We start from the raw sequence: 16,691 nt of genomic DNA, 5'->3' as shown, positions 1-16,691 counted from the left end.
AAAGAGTCCACTTCTGTTTACTGGGGAGGAATGGGTGAAAGAGCTTTTTTGCATGTGCCTTAGCTCACTGAGAGCCTGCAGACTGGGGTTACAGCAAGCAGCCAGGTATGAAGTCTACGGGGGCTGGCTTGAATCCCCAGGTTGCCTAAGCAACATTTGGCTGGATATTGTGAATTAACTTAGGACCCAGGGACCATGGATGGGTCTGGAACTTATTTTAAAGCTGCCTAAGCAAATCAACTTCATAGGGTGACTCTATGAGCAAGGAAACAATTTTTCCCCGCAATAGAGCCTTTTTTTAAAGAATCATCCACATCCATCACTGCACAACAATCAATGAATATAGGTAACAATGTCAGTCCATTGTTCCATCTGGCTGAGCCTTTGTCTGGACCAGCAGGAAGGGGCTTTTCAATGCTCTTTTCTAGCCTACCTGGAGATGCTGAGGATTTAACCTGGGGCCTTCAGCATCCAAAGCATGTGTTATAAAAGTGAGCTATGGCCCAGCCTGCCATTAATAGCTAACAGAAGGAACCCTTAAGCGGTTGTAAAGGAAGTGACACCAAACCATTCCTGACCCACAGAGCTACAGCCAAGTGTTGTGCAGCTGCTCTTTGTGAGGCTCACCTGGATGCAGTTAATAACCAGCTTGTGACCTCGGAACACTCTTTGCAGGATGCCGGTCTTGGTATTAAAAGCTCGGGCACAGGCGTCACCACTTCCTGTAAACACTGTAATGAAAACAAGGATGAGGGACCTTTTCAGAATAACTTTTTTTTTATTCGTTTGCTATTAAAATGTTTGTTTTCTCCTATTTTCAACCCAAAGAGTCAGCTCGGCAGGCAACAAAGCGAAGATTCAAACTACACAAGATAAGTGTCATTGAATTCATCAGAACTTACTCCCTGATAAGTCGGTTCAGGGTTGTAGCCTAAAGTGAGTCTTATAAGAGGAAGGGGTGGAACAGAGAAGGTAAATGTGCCAACCCTTTGGGAATTATTTTCAGCTAATTCCCATTTTTGATAGCTAATTCTAATTTGATAATCCACCCTGAGGCTGAATATAGCACTCAGTAAAATAATAATATATGTCAGGGGAGTCGTAATGTATTTTTTCGCTTTTTATCCTCACAACAAACTTGCAAGGTAGGCTTAGATAGGCACTTTTCCCAATTCTCTTAGTGAAATTCACAAGGAGGGGAACTGAATCCAACTGTCATATATATTTTGGCACCCCTCAGCTTTACATTTTTTAAAATTTATAAGCATTCACCAAATACCAAAGATGGAAACAACTGGCACATGCAAAAAAAAAAAAAAAAGCCTTAAAATTTATGACATCAATAAGAATTTATGACATCAATTATAAATTAAATCAAAGCTAAACACCCTATATAGCCATGTAATTTCCTTTTCTATCAGTTAGGCACGAAGACCAAATATACCACAGGATGTAACACAAACAATGAATCACTTAGCAAGCAGAATGAGATTTTCTTTTCTTTAATTAATTGTTTGAACAACAGAGCAAGTCATTTTTAATCTTAGTGTCTTCTAAAAAGGGGCATTTCTATTTGGAATGTGTTAAATATTCTTTTTCATTCAATTAACCCAGGGCATTTTTTTACTTTGAAAAGGTATCCTGCTATAGACACCCATAATCACAGGGTTCCTGTGATAAACATAATCAAACAAAGGTTGCACTTACAATCCAGATATGCTATGAAGCAAGAAAAGGCTTCCGAAGGGTCCAGAATGGTGCCATGCCTGTCAAATTTAGAGTCCTCTCTTAAAGGCAATTCTTTGCCCTTTACCACCCACAGAGGTAATAGCTCCTCACAGCACTCACATGGGATCTTTCTCCTCCCATCTAGCAATGAATTCTTATTAATGGGTCTAGGTGGCAAATAGTTCTGGGTTGCAAAGAGTGGCACAGCCTCTGTTAGGTGTATTGGGAAGGGAAGGGCATTAGGAGTGAATTACACACGACGTCCAATTCATCCTTAAGCTCCTGTTTTCTGCATTCAAAGCTAAAACATATCTCAAGAGGTCAAGGCCCATGGCTCAGTGGCAAAGAGCATGTCTTGCCTGCAGGTTAGATGGCTGGTATCTCCAGACTCCTGCCTGAAACCCTGGAGAGTTGCTGCCACTCTCTGCAAACAATACTGAGCTAGTTACAGGTAGGTAGCCGTGTTGGTCTGCCGTAGTCAAAACAAAATAAAAAAAAAATTCCTTCCAGTAGCACCTTAGAGACCAACTATGTTATTGGTTCAGTTACAGATAGGTAGCCGTGTTGGTCTGCCATAGTCAAAACAAAAAAATTTTTTTCCTTCCAGTAGCACCTTAAAGACCAACTAAGTTAGTTCTTGGTATGAGCTTTCGTGTGCATGCACACTTCTTCAGATACACAGATACACAGATGTATCTGAAGAAGTGTGCATGCACACGAAAGCTCATACCAAGAACTAACTTAGTTGGTCTTTAAGGTGCTACTGGAAGGAAAAAAAATTTTATGTTATTGGTATGAGCTTTCGTGTGCATGTGCTCGGGCTCAGAATAAGGGAGCACTTGACTGGCTACGGTGTTAGGATGACAAGACATGAAGGAATGCATTACTAAAGCATTCTAGAGCCAGCAACTTTTTTGCAGCTCAGGCTGAAAGGGGTAGACTCCTGGCTTTAGTTGCCAAGGATGCTTTCTGGTATGATTACTTCAGGTAGGCAAACATCCTCTCTACCCTTTCAATTCTAGCATGCCCAGGCTAAGAGGGAAGGAAACCTGTTGATGCAGAATGGGCATCAAAACACAACCGCAGCTGTTTTCAGCACAAATCATGCCACTTCAGCTGTATGCTTGCTGCACATCCAGTATGCAACTGGGGTTGTGTCAGCATGAATAAAGTCTGAAAGGGGTATCAAATTGGGTATATGTAGAAAAAAGGCATGCAAAGCCAGTAACGCCCTCTGAGAACATTTATTACTTTACATCCAATTACTACGTTGTTGGGTGGTTTTTTTAACAGAGATCAGGAGAACAGTCCAAGTTTGCCAACTGCCAGGATGATTTTGTGCCATCTGGAAGCATTTATTCCTTAAACGCAAAGGCCTTGGTCTGCTGCTACAGAAGGGGAGAGTGTGACTATCTCTGGATGAACAACTGACTGTTCTGCTTTTCTACCAAGGCCAAGGGTGCACAGGGGGCAAAAAATAAAGAAAGACCTAGCTCAGAATACCTCTGCACTTGCAGCCCAAAATTGCCTTAAAGTACCCTCAACATCAATTGAAGGTGGGGGGGGGAGCATAATATAATTTGCAGTGTGGCTATGCATCTTAATCTTTTGGGCTAGCAAGGTAGGGTACTGCCAGCCGGGGAAGAGCCCCAATTTAACACTTGGCTTTTAAGTGGTAGCAGCTAATGCCAAGGGCATAATCTGCCAGCCACATCTCTGATTAAAGCCCCATTGGAATGAAGCCACCTGGACCATGGGCAGTGAGAGCATGAGGAGGAAGTTAGCTGCTAATGTAATTCCTTGCCGCCGCAACTCAATATGCTCATTACCTACCATGCAGCTGAAAGGGATTCCAGCCTTCAAGTTACAGAGTCCCCTCTCTGCAGGCCAGAACTCTGGGCTACATGGATCCATTCCAGGGAGCTCATGCCAAAACCTACATGCTTCTACGATGGGGTAGGGAGTCTTTTTAGCCTGACATGCCAGATCCTTATCTCCCCACACCCCCATGGAAATATGACAGCTGGCTCGGCTGACCCATCTGTCAATCATCTGATGTCATAATGGCATCAGGCTACTGATATCTGGGTGGTCCTGCCTACCTGTCAAAGTTGACGGGGGCGGGACTGTGTGCTATGCCAGTGTGTTCCCTTCACCTGATGAGCAAAGACTTCAGTCCTGCTCTCTGCAGGCGTCTGAGCAGGATTTAACCGCATCAGGTGATGAGAAAAGGGGTTACATCCTGCTACTTTGGGTGCACAGCCCCAACCCTGTAGGAAACGGGGTGCAACCAATGGAAAATTTTATTTTTGCTTTGTATTTATGTTCTTAAGCCTAGATTGGTTTTTTCTTTGTAATGTTGAGTTTATTATGTGTTTCCTAAACTACAGATTTTTGCTATTTTGAATTTACTGACATATACTATATTTTGTATATTTGTACTTTTAATGCTTTGAATGTTTGCTGTAAGCCACTTTGGGCACAACTTGTTGTGGAAAAGTGACATATAAGTAAACTCAATCAAAGCCCTGCCCTTGTATATCAGCTGACATCACTCACCCATCAGCGTGACATCAGCTGGGCATGGTTTGGGTGAAATGGCCTTGTAAGCCAAACTGGATTTTCTAGCAGGCCAGGATTGGCCCACAGGCTGTGAATTCCTCACTTCTGTTCTAGGAGGTATTTGGTTTTTCTGCAGTATAGTTTTTCCACAAATGCCTGGAAAACTGGTTTAACCAAGACCATAGCAAGCCACCAAAATGAGATTTAAAGCAATAACCACTGCTAAGTTTTTGAAAAGATGTCACTCATTCACAATCTACATCCCTAACAGGAATTTTTCATCAATACTCATCTGCTTTCACTTCTTGCAACATCTGTCAGTCAGATTTTTATTGTTTGCAGCCATTTACTTATTACTTACTTTCAACTATTTATATACCACTTAATCACCAAAGTTGCTAAGCGGTGCCATTACAAGCTCTGCAACATACACAAAAGCAATTTCACAGGCCTGGTCTAAAAATATAAGTGTGTCTTCAACTCTAGCAAAGTGTGCCAGGTGAGCAAAATGGCATCAGGGATGAGAGGAAAGAAAATTCAAAATCTGAAACAAGATGTGTGACACCCTTTTTATAAGGAGCGCTAAAACTCTTCATGAGTCTCTGGCTAGGTCTGTGTTGTTGGCTTACTTAACAAAAGAAGGAGCATAGCATGGGGATGCTTGTCTCCTTCATACCCTCAGGACTTGGATAGTTGTGGCAAAATTCTGCTATAAGGAAGGTCGTTCCTGGACCAACATATGTGTTGCCAGTGGACAAGATGAGAAAAGGCAGTTGGGAGGGTTTGTTGGAACTTACATATTCCAGCATGGTATTTCAAAGTGCTGACGCTGTGCTTGTGAGCCTTGAATGTCCGGACTCGCTCCCCGGTATCGGCCAACCAGCATTTCACCGTCCTGTCTGCACTCCCTGAATACAAGCGCCGATTCACAAGCTAAGAGGGGAAAGAGAGGAAAGATCACTTTCGCGAGGGAGCATTGTTTGGAGTCATGGTCATTTTGGCGCTACCTTCCCCCTGCAAAAAGAAAAACGATGACACAATTCAATGATATGATTGCAATGTAGAAAGCAGCACAGCTTTTGGAGCTCTAACACAGACCTCTGATCTTATGTTCTGCACGCAGCCAGGGCTCCCAGTGGGCCTCCAAATGGCTTTGAGATGTCAAAGAGGAACAGATGAAATAGCTCTCACTCCGCTAGTATAATTAGGAGCAGATCCTTTAAAGCTAGTGAAGCTCCATCCCTTTGCATATATCTGTAAATAAACCACGTATCATGAAGACCCCACAGTCTCCGCTGTGCCTCATTCCCAAAAGGAAACACGAATCCTGGGTGAGCACCTGGAACCCCTGGAATCTCTCACCATTCAGAGACTGGGGTGGCATGCGACAATAGAGTATTAAAAACAGTTTAAAACAAGTGACACTCACAAGAAAGGAAGGTGTGTGTGTGTGTGTGGGTGGGTGTGTCAGATGGCAAAGGCCAGGGTAAAGAGTTGCATTTCAGCATAATGAATATGCTAGATGCACCTCTGTGGGGAAGGAATTCAATAACTTCCTGAACTTCTTAGAACAGTAGACCTACTTAGAGGGCCACCTCTGCTGAGCTTAACAACCAATAGAGTCTGTAGAAGAGGTAATGACTGCACAGTAGTACCTCAGAAGTCAAACGGAATCCGTTTTGGAAGTCCATTTGACTTCCAAAACATTCGGAAACCAAGGCGCGGCTTCTGATCAGCTGCAGGAAGCTCCTGCAACCAACTGAAGCCACGTTGGACATGCAGGTTCCAAAGAACGTTTGCAAACTGTAACACTCACTTCCGGATTTGTGGCGTTCTGAGTCGCAAGGTACCAAGGTACGACTGTATTTGTTCCTCAGAAAACGGAGGTACAAAGAATCCCTTGTATATGTTTCTAATTTAAAAGGCAGTGGACTAGAATGACTAACACAATGACTTGGGTAACATAGACTGGAGGTGGCAATTCAATTCAGGATTATAAACAAGCAAATCTATATGTATTTAGTTAATAGCAAGCAGTGTTTTAAAATGTAGGGTCAGATACAAAACTTTGGGCTCATCTACACTTAACATTTCACCCCGTGCTTTCTAGGCAGAGGTCCATGTTTTAAAGTATGGTGTCAGAGCACCTCCCCCCCCCCACTGCTTTCCTCAGTAAAAACTGCTTTTTAATGCTGAATCTGAACAAGCAGCAATTCGGGTTTTCTGCAGATTGCCATTTTCTCCAATGCAGATGTAAAAAAGCGGGTTTTCATGGGGAAAAGCACCAGGCCAAACAAAAAAGTGCTCCAACACATAGCTTTAAAGAGCAGACGAGTTCCTAGAAATGTGACACAAAAGGAAGTCTGGATGAGGCCTCTGAGAAGCTACACACTCCATTACCAAAGCCAGTGTCTCCTACCTATTCATATTGTCAGCTATTTTCCTCTACAGAAAACATACATAGGCAAGAAACCCACAAAACAGCAAACTTTCTTGTTCAGAAGACTTCAGTTTGGTGCAGGTTCCCCCTCCCCCTCCTCCTGAAGGAATGCTTGCTTCCAGAAGAGATCCATTATTTTAAATAAAAGAAACATTTCATGCAACCTCCCACAACAGTCATTTGGCTAATGGAATGGAAAAACAACTGCAGCCGTAGGGCTTAAGGTATCCTATATCGTGAGGCACATACCAAGTGTGTTACAGGAAAGCCTATACACGATTTTTGCTTCATTTATGTCAAGATAAAATAAAGTGGCCAATCTCTGCGAAACGTGCTTTTAATTTCTTTCATTAGAAAGACAGGCATGCCTTTCATCGACAAGAGCAGAGATTAATTTCCCGTGATTAGCAAGGGAAGGGAGAAGCGGGAAAGAGCCCTTTCCACCATAGGTTTCTTCCAAACTTATCCAAACCCCAACAATGCCTGATTTTTTAAAAAATAAAATAGCTGGGGAGACACAAATCCCAATTATAATCTGCCTGTGGCTTGAAGAAGCAGCAAACGGCTTTGTTGCTGTGTTTTTCTTGGCTGGCATTGGAAAAGGCTTTGTTCACTCTGGCTAATTTCCCAACAGAGCGGCTGTTGGAGAAAAGCACAGCAGATCACGGAAAACAAGGAGTACAACTGCGCTCGTACCTCTTAGGGAATGTCTGCAGAGTGGCAACTGCCTGAGCTCCTAAAAGACAGATGCTCTAGCCTTCTGTGGCATTCGCACGCTGCATCGTGAAGCTGGCTAGGCAGGTCCCCCGCAATCACTTCTGCTGTGTGGACAGCTAGAGAAGCAGACAGCATGGAGGCGTCCGTCCTTTACACCAGGGATGGGAAGCATCTCTGGCCCTCCAGAACTTGCTGGGCTCCCACTCCATTCAGCCCCAGCCAGCATGCTCAGTGGTCAGGGATGATGGGAGTTGCACTACAACATCTGGAGGGCCAGAGGTTCCGCTGCTTCACACCAGCGGAGCTTGCAACCCTTTGTTCAATGGCGCTTGCAGTATCTTCATAGCCCAAAGAAAGGGAGAACTAGGTGAAAACTCATTTGACAAATTTCTCAGGTCGTGTTGTCAATACTACATGGGATGGCTTTCATCCCATTTCACTTGCTTCATGCCGTCCCATAAAACATGTGGAAGAGCCTTAGCCATTTAATTTCCAGCAGGCCAGTGCAGCTTCTCCTCTCACTCATCCCTGGCCATGTTCACATCAACATGTTTCATGGAATCACAGATAACACTGTCCACACATGACTGACTCAACCCTGGAAAGCTTAAATTGACACCTACTCATTTCCACTACTGGACAGGCGTTCGCAAAAACAACGTGTAGAAGACAAGATTATCTATCTCTACCTTGTAGTTATCCCACTGCATGGAGCAAGTAACAGCTGCTTCCTGATCAATGTCTTGCTAAACCATCCATTGAAAGTGCCCTGTTTTAAACGCAGTCATGCAGTCAGGTACAGTCCTCACGCTTATTCGTTTTTATAACATTTCCTCAATGAGATCACGGTGTCAGTTAATCTCTGCAACAATCCTGTGAGGTAGGTGTCGGAAGCTTTTGGGCAGTACACCCAAGGCACGTGCCTTATTCAGCTCCTCAACACTATGACCTGATGAGCCACAGCTGAACATGTGGATTCATGCCACTAAAAGGCAAAACACCGTTGACATGAGGTAACTGGGTTCTGTCCTTAGCATTTGTTTTGTGACAACTCAACATGAAGAAAACACCCGTTCGTGCTGCAGTCCCTGAGTGGTGATGGACATGTGCTTGTGAGCCAGCTTGGCAACTTTCTCAAGGCTGTTCAGTGAGCGTCATTGCTGAGCAGGATTTCAACCTGCATTCTCTATGCCCAAGGCCAGCATTACTCACTCTACTAGTCTACAAATCATAACATTGAAGAGACCTTTGTGGTGGATAGAACATGCTTACAGTGATAATTTATCTCCCGCTCCAACTTTCTGTGGTCCCTTCCCTTGCAATTATACAAATATATTTTTCACAGGGTTGCATGGCTTTTCACAGCTTCCCACATGGAACCATGCCTGCACAGCTGCCTTTTTCAATGGTTACCGCACCACAAATGTCATGGGTCAGTGACAGAGCAGCTGCTTTGCATGCAGAAGCTCTCAGGTTCAATATCCGGTATCTCCAGAGAAGGCCAGGAGAGAATGCTGTCTGAATTCCTGGAGAGCCACTACCTGCCAGTGTATACTGACCTAGATGGACCAAGGGTCTGACTCAGTATAAGGATACTTCCTATGTTCTTCCTAGAATTAGTCTCTCTCTCTCTCTCTCTCTCTCTCTCTCTCTCTCTCTCTCTCTGACACACACACACACACACACACACACACACACACTGTACATAGCTCTTGCCTCAATGCAAGGAAAATAAAATCCCAGAGTAGTTGACAGACATGCTCCGCATATATGCAGCTGTTCAAGGCTATTTCTGTATCTATCTGACCAAAGAAACCTAGAAGAGAGTTGCTCAGAAGTTCCTTCTGACCACAGTTCTCAGGGATGTGCTCCACCCCAGTCAGATGCAGAAGACTATCCTACTTCTTTTCTTTGTCATGGAGCTCTTCAGTTCATCTCATTTGTGTACACACTCTGACAGTTGCTTTACTTTTCCTGAATCTCTCCACGTATGTATTGCAATCTGTCAGGAAATACCTTATTTAAGCATACGATACTGGGATAAGTTAACAGCCGCTACTTGGGCCATTCCTTACATTAGTTCCATTACTATAGAAGTCCTTTATCACACTGGCTTCCTCTGCTGCTTTCTCTTCCCAACAAATGCTACCCTACTTGGTTGCCCAGTTGCTCCAAGCAGCAACACTGGCCTTAGTGAGTGGCTACATTTGCACATAATGCTAAGCCTTAACCATTGCTTGTACATGAGTCACCTTGCATACATTCAAAGAAGCTGTGGTTCATTCTCCGAAGCTTGGTTCATTTTCCAGCTGCTCTTGCCTCATGCCTCTGTAGTTTGGCATGCATTTGGGGTGCTGTGGTCAAACAAACCAAGGCTAAGCAAGACACCTGGATTCCAGTGTGCCACCAAACAATCTATGGTGTGTTAGCCAACTACAAAACACATCACTGATTGTTCCCAGAAAACAAAAACAAGCTGTGGTTAGTCTGCTGGGCTGGGTCCCGACATTCAAACAAAGGACACTTTGGTTAAACAAACCATGGTTTAGTGTTATATACAAACCAGGCCAATATCAAGTCACTTACCTCTAGGCAAATGACAGATCCTTGATGCTCTTTGAACACTCTGAGCTGCTCGCCAGTCACGATGTTCCAAGTCCGAATGGTGTAATCAGTGCTGCCTGAAAAAAGCTCCCTGTTTGGAGCATCAAGTATAAGACATAAGACAGCCCCAGTGTGTCCCAGCAGGGTTTGGTGGCAGCGCCCACTGGACACCCACCAGACCTTGACAGTGCAGTCTGTGCTCCCTGTCACCAAGAAGCCCCTGCTCAATTTCTCCTCCTCCAACTCTTCCTCTTCTGAATCCTCAAGGACATCCTTGGAGGAGTAAAGAGCCAATGTCAGAACACAGTTCCGGTGGCCTCGAAACTCCTGGATTGGCTTCTCCTTATCCACACTCCAGCACCGTGCTGTCCTGTCATAGGAGCCACTGAAGAGATAATCCTTGAAAACCAGAATCCTGGGGGGGGGGGGGAATAAACCACATGTCAAAAGAGTTTGAAGTTTTTTTCCAGCTCCTTCTGCCTGCCCTTATAATGTTTCTTCCAGTAGCACCTTAGAGACCAACTAAGTTTTTTATTGGTATGAGTTTTTGTGTGCATGCACATGAAAGCTCATACCAATAACAAACTTAGTTGGTCTTTAAGGTGCTACTGGAAGGATTATTTTTTTTCTGACTACGGCAGATCAACACGGTTACCTACCTGTACTTATAATGTTTGTGCTTTAGACTCTCAGCATGTAATCCTATACACCTCTACTGAAAAGTAAGTCCCACAGAATTAAATGGGGCTTACACTCAGGTAAATAAGACTGCAATCTTAATAATCCTTGTAGCTTTTTTTCTCAGTTTTATTAGCTGAACTGCTGTATGCAGAACTAAACATAGTACCCCACATGAATATATTTTTATTCCCCCAATTTGCATACTGCTTAATCACAGTCGTCTCTAAGTGGTGTACAGAAGATCCAGTAGAATAAAACTAAAAATGAGTTAAAACAATACAGTAATGTCATAGTTCAGTTGTGAAGCCTGCTGGAATAAAAATACTGTGCTAGTTCCTTGAATTCCCGGCTACTTTTCCAGAAACTTATTTATATCTAGATTAACTGAAATGGGGTCAGATTAAATCCTGGGGCAGCTGAATTCTCAACCTTATCCACTAATAGCCATGGTTGCATGCCAGCCATAGTTTCCTAGATGGTGGCTCTTCCTAAACAAATTGTGGTGCAGCCCTGTACTGTAAGTGCTTGGCCACGTGGACAGGTGAACTTTATCACGGCCCTAGATTTCCCCAAGTGCAATAAAACCTAAAGACGGTATAGTAGCCCTAAGGGTGGTCCTCTGTATTCCAGCCTAGGTTGCCAATTTAGTATCTAGAAATTCCATTTGCAAAAAGTAGAAGTACATTTGGCGGCTGACACACACACAAAAAGGATCCCTTTCTTGCTTGCACACAGAATGCATGTTTAGCATAACAAATCAACGTCTGGCTTTAAGCTTCTCTGGGGGGTAATTAACAGCAGGGCAAAATTCCAAATCTTTAAACAAAGCTTTAGCTGTATCCCCCCTTTCTTTCTTTTTACTATTAAGAAGTATGCTTAACACAATGCTTTTTAATCTTTTTATCAGGTGCAGCTGTTGCCAATTTCATTCCCAGCAGAGGATTTGGTTCAGTTCCTCCTTGTTCTTCTGTCCGTCTCTCTTGCCCAGGCTGTGGCTGCGTCAGCATTCTTGCTGGAATAACTAATCGCATACAGCCAAGAGCATGTGTAGCAGAAATTTAGGCAATCCATTTGTGCAATACAGCACAGGGAGGAAACGACTAGTTTTGAACAGAATCAGAAGTAAGGATGGGGGACCTGAGGAGGTTAGCTGAGGAGCTAACTAGCATCAGATTACAGGTTGTGACAAGCAGAGAACGCAGGGTGAGGGGAGAAATCTAGGCAGCTCTAAATAAAAGACTCTGTGGTACCTACCTGTTGACAATCGATGTGTGCCCTCGGTAAACTGCCAGGCACTGGCCTGTCATCACGTCCCACTTTCGAATTGTGTGATCCGCACTACATGTAAAAGCAGCTTCATTTTCTAAGTGGCAAAATGTGATGTAGCTTTCATGTCCTGGGGAAAAAATATACAGAACTAAAAACGATCAGTACAAATTTACCGAAAACTACAAAAGGAGATTTTTGTAACAGGAACTTGTGGCTGTCCAGATGTTGTTGGATTTCGGCTCCCATCAACCCCAGGGCAGCATGGCCAGTGTCCAGGGATGATTGCAGTCCTGCAATCTCTGGAGGATGACAGGCTTCGCTGCCCTGGTCTTGTAACAGGAAGGTTTGCATCACACTCTTAAATCGATTACTGTGGCAGATCTGAAAGAACCTTTGTACTGGTCTTATGCTAGTCTGTCAGGACTTCCCTCAAAGGATTCCTGGGAGGTGTGATTGTCAGTGCCTGGAATTCTCTACAGATCTGCAACCACTTGAAGATCTACAATACCCTGGATTGCCAGGAAAGGGAGAGATGTCTGCGAAACCTGTTCTGAATCTGTGATATAAATATGTCCTTATGCAGGGTCCCTGTCCCCCCCAGGACAACTGCTCTCCTTTTAAAACATGCATTCTACTATCTCATACAAACCACAGCTCTATGCCTCAAAATTCACACTCCAGTTGTATAAAATAAGTAATAAATGTTGGAAATGTAAGGAAAAAGAAGGTACTTTTTACCATATGTGGTGGGAATGTAAGAAAGTGAAGGACTTCTGGGAAATGATTTATAATGAGATTTTTAAAATGTTGAAATATACATTAAAAAAAACAGAAGCCCTTTTACTTGGTATTGTAGGCACAGAGATTCATAAGCATGATAAAAAATTGTTTTTATATGCGACAACTGCAGCAAGAATACTATTAGCCCAACGATGGAAGCAGGAAGAACTACCAACAAAAGAAGAGTGGCAGATGAAATTGATGGATTATTCCGAGTTGGTGAAATTAACTGGGAAAATTCGGAACCAGCAAGACCAGACTTTCCTGAAGGACTGGAAGAAATTCACGATATATTTGAAAGACAATTGTAGTCAACTGACATCGCTTGTAGGGTTACAAGAAGTTTTGTAAGGAGAACCTTATGAATTATTGCAAAAGAGGACTAAGGAGTTTATTTAGGATTTGGATTTTGTAGCAATAACAATAATAATAAAATGCAAAATTAGAAAGGAAGTTAGAAAACCATCGGTCCATTAAGATGATGAAAGTCCTAGGCAGTGATAGCCAAAGGTCTGTTATGTTGTTCAAGATGGGATGTTATGTTTGGAAAACGTGTAAAAACCAATAAAATATATATTTTTTAAAAAAATTCACACTCCAGCAATCCAGTGGTGCTGTTAGGTAATTTTTAAACTCTGGACTCAATGGTTATGGGGTCTGGGGTCCCTGCCTGCCTCCCTGCTCATTTTCCTGAGTGCAGAGCCCTAGATGGGCTGGCCTGATGTTTTGCTCTGTTAGCACTGACCGCCATTGTCCTGTGTTTTTCACATAGAGATCAATGGGACCTGCTGCCAAGTAAGTTGCACATAAGGATTTCAGCAAGAGAATGGATAGGAATTAAACCTCCCCCTATTCACATTCTCCACATGCGTGGGAAGGATGCAATCTATATGAAAGATGACTAACAATTTACATACACTTTGGAAATTCAAGCTTCTTCTGACTCAATGCTTTTACTGTTTCAAATATAGTTTTTCTTTTTTTTAAGTCCACCAAGTTCCTTTTTTAATATGCACTTCCTTCTACCTATATGGTCAACTTCCATGTTCTTTAATCATTTTGAGGTCAATCTATGGAAATAGTATAAAAAGTGGCATTTCTCATTCTGAAGATGAAAACAAACTTAAGAGCAGACAATCAAGCTGTTTACATGAGCCTTTAGTGATTATTCAGTTGCAAAAGAAACAAACAAAAACTAAGTGAATACCTAGAACTGGCTAAACTGACAGACTCAATAAGAAATCATTCAAAGGAGAGAATGGGATGTTTTTTATAAAATATATGAAAAATGGAGGTTCCCAGACCATCACTTGGCTTAGCATAGATTTAAATCCCACTGACAACCAGAATGTTTCTCCACAGACTTACCAACTGAATACAGAAATTTAGAAAAGGGAATTATCAAGCAACTTTCATGGATAGCAGGAAGTCATGTTAGGAATCAAGGAGTCAAGCCAGAAGTTGCAAAAAGAGGGTTTGCACTCTCTACGAAGAATTGTATTTGAAAATGCTTGGTTTTGAAGCACTTTTTTTCATTTCTTTTTTCTTTTTCATTGCTGATATGCTTTTTCTTTTTTTCTTTTTTCTTCTTTTTCTTTTAATATTCTGATTATTTGATGTGTGTATGTATGTATGTATGTATACGAAAAATCAAAAAAAAAATTTTAATTTTAAAAAAGAAATGCTTTTAAATAAATAAATTTAAAAGGAAAAAACCTGCATTGAAACTCACAAAAACAACTCCAGGAAGAGATTTGTTTAAAGACATTCTAAGTCAGAGGTTTTCAACCTTTTTGAGTCCACGGCTCCCTTGACCAACTACATTCTTTCTGCAGCACCTATGTGGGGCTCTGGAACCCAGTTATGTCCCCCCGGCAGAGCTGGCAGCCCCTCACCCCTTTGCAAACGCCCTCCCTTGTAGAGTGTTCCCTCAGCTTCCGTTCCTCTCCCCTCTCCTTGGGAGTCCTCCAGGCAGCCAATTTTGCTGTCCCTGGTCTCTGAGCCCCAAAGAGAAGTGCCTCCTCACACTGCCCCACTGGCAGAGATGGTTCCCCCCCCCCACACACACACACACTCATTCATCCCAAGTTGCCCATATTGTATACAGTGGTACTTCGGGTTACAGACGCTTCAGGTTACAGGCTCTGCTAACCCAGAAATAGTACCTCAGGTTAAGAACTTTGCTTCAGGATGAGAACAGAAATTGCGTGGCAGCAGCGGGAGGCCCCATTAGCTAAAGTGGTACCTCAGGTTAAGAACAGTTTCAGGTTAAGAGCGGACCTCTGGAACGAATTAAGTTCTTAACCCGAGGTACCACTGTATTTGTGGTAGGTTTTAATTTTTGCAAGCCGTTTGGGGAGCCAATGTCTTGGGTAGCATACAGACGATAAAATAAAATGGCTTCTCCAGAGTCAGTCTTGAATGAAAAGGTTTTTAAGCAAAGGTTGGATGGCAAAATGTCATCTTGCATGATCTAGTGGATTCCTGCATCACAGGGGTTGAACTACAGGACCCTCCAACTCTATGATTCTATGAAATTGCTTCACAGCAATTTATATGTGTGTGTGTGTGTGTGTGTGTGTGTGTGTGTGTGAAATATATCATCATCTGCCTTCTCCCATGAAGAAAAAGGTTTCCCATCCTCATTTGAAGGCATCCTCCAAGAATTCCAGCATGGAAGGATCTCAGCCGTCTGACTAAGCAGACAGACACACTGCAGCTTGCCAGGTCTGTTATGGGCTACCACAACCACACAGACATTAATATCACTTAACCAGAATTTGGGAGGGGCTGTGTGATGGACAGACCATTGGGGTCATCCTCCAGAAGACCCTCAGCCAATCATGGCAGGGAAGAGAAATGGCTAATCAGGAGAGAGAGTGAGGACAGTAGAGAGAGAATTTGACAGTTTAACTGCCACATGGAGTCTTAGGGATTTTGAAGGAGGGAAGGACAGGCAAAGCCTCATAAGGCTACAGTTTGTCAGGCAGGATAAACCTGTTTAATTTTGTCATGTGAAAGAAGCAGACTCAGAAAGGGCCAGATGTCTTTCACAGAAAGAGTGAAAGCGGTTAGCCATTCTAGGAGGAAAGAGATGTATTAGAAATAGCTCTGTTGTGGGGAATTATAAGTAAAGTTATTGCTCAAACCTGAAACAGCATTTCTGATGGAAAAAGTACTGTCCCTTTAACTGTAAAACTGCTTTATCCTTCATTAAGCGCTTGTTAGTAAAAATACAGTTTCCACTTCCATCGAGCCTCATTTATACCTAGTTTGGGAAATAAGTTGTCACCAGAACACCAATATTAAGAATCTTTGCAGCTGATTTATGTTGTACAAGTGCCCTGCCACAGATAGAGAATCCCTGAATTCTCTTTTTTATATATATTAATTTTATTAGTTTTCCAAATTTAAACAAATCACTCCAAATTATTTAAATTTAATACAATTTTTTAAGTAATTAAGTTTCCTGCTCCTATTACAAACATATGTCCATTGCTTCCTGATGTTGCTGCTTCATTCTTCTTTATTCACCTTCTCATCTATTAATTGTAATCCATTTACATAGCTAGCCTTTGTTTCTTCCTTGCAATTAGCAAGAATCCTTGAATTCTCAGTTGTCATAGACAGGGAGGGTAAATCACCCCATATGCGGTCATTTTGCCCCGCTCCCATCTTCACTGAGGGAATTTGCCACAGGGTGCACCCCAGAATCAGTGGCTAAGGGAAGATTTGCCCTACCTTGAAAATGGGCCCTGCACTGGCTGTCCGCAGTGCTCCAGAGCCGTGCAGTGCCATCTTCACTACCTGTCAGGAGCCACTGGCCGTCTGGGCTGAGGCTCAGCCAGTTGATGCCTCCCTGGTGATCAGTGCAAACTTTCAGTGCTGAACTACTGCTCCCCATCTTGCG

The 16,691-nt window shown here is 42.9% G+C and overlaps 1 protein-coding gene across 2 annotated transcripts in view; it reads right to left on the bottom strand.

The window, feature by feature from the left end:
• The window catches only part of WDR86 (WD repeat domain 86), a 26,236-nt gene extending 9,545 nt beyond the window's left edge, over window positions 1–16,691 (bottom strand). Inside the window, exons 1-5 of one of the 2 annotated variants that reach the window (XM_083579946.1) lie at window positions 16,523–16,691; window positions 11,987–12,128; window positions 10,034–10,466; window positions 5,088–5,223; window positions 628–731 (exon numbers count right to left, since the gene is read on the bottom strand). In XM_083579946.1, coding sequence (XP_083436072.1) covers window positions 628–731; window positions 5,088–5,223; window positions 10,034–10,466; window positions 11,987–12,128; window positions 16,523–16,685 — 978 coding nt within the window. In that variant the 5' untranslated portion in view covers window positions 16,686–16,691. Of the gene's footprint in view, window positions 1–627; window positions 732–5,087; window positions 5,224–10,033; window positions 10,467–11,986; window positions 12,129–15,392; window positions 15,542–16,522 lie in introns of those variants that run through there. The other variant, XM_083579947.1, reaches the window with a different exon arrangement.

The sequence above is a fragment of the Podarcis filfolensis genome (genome assembly GCF_964270895.1).
Source record: "Podarcis filfolensis genome assembly, chromosome: 12".
NCBI lineage: Eukaryota > Metazoa > Chordata > Lepidosauria > Squamata > Lacertidae > Podarcis > Podarcis filfolensis.
This window is presented reverse-complemented; position numbering and strand designations above follow the sequence as displayed.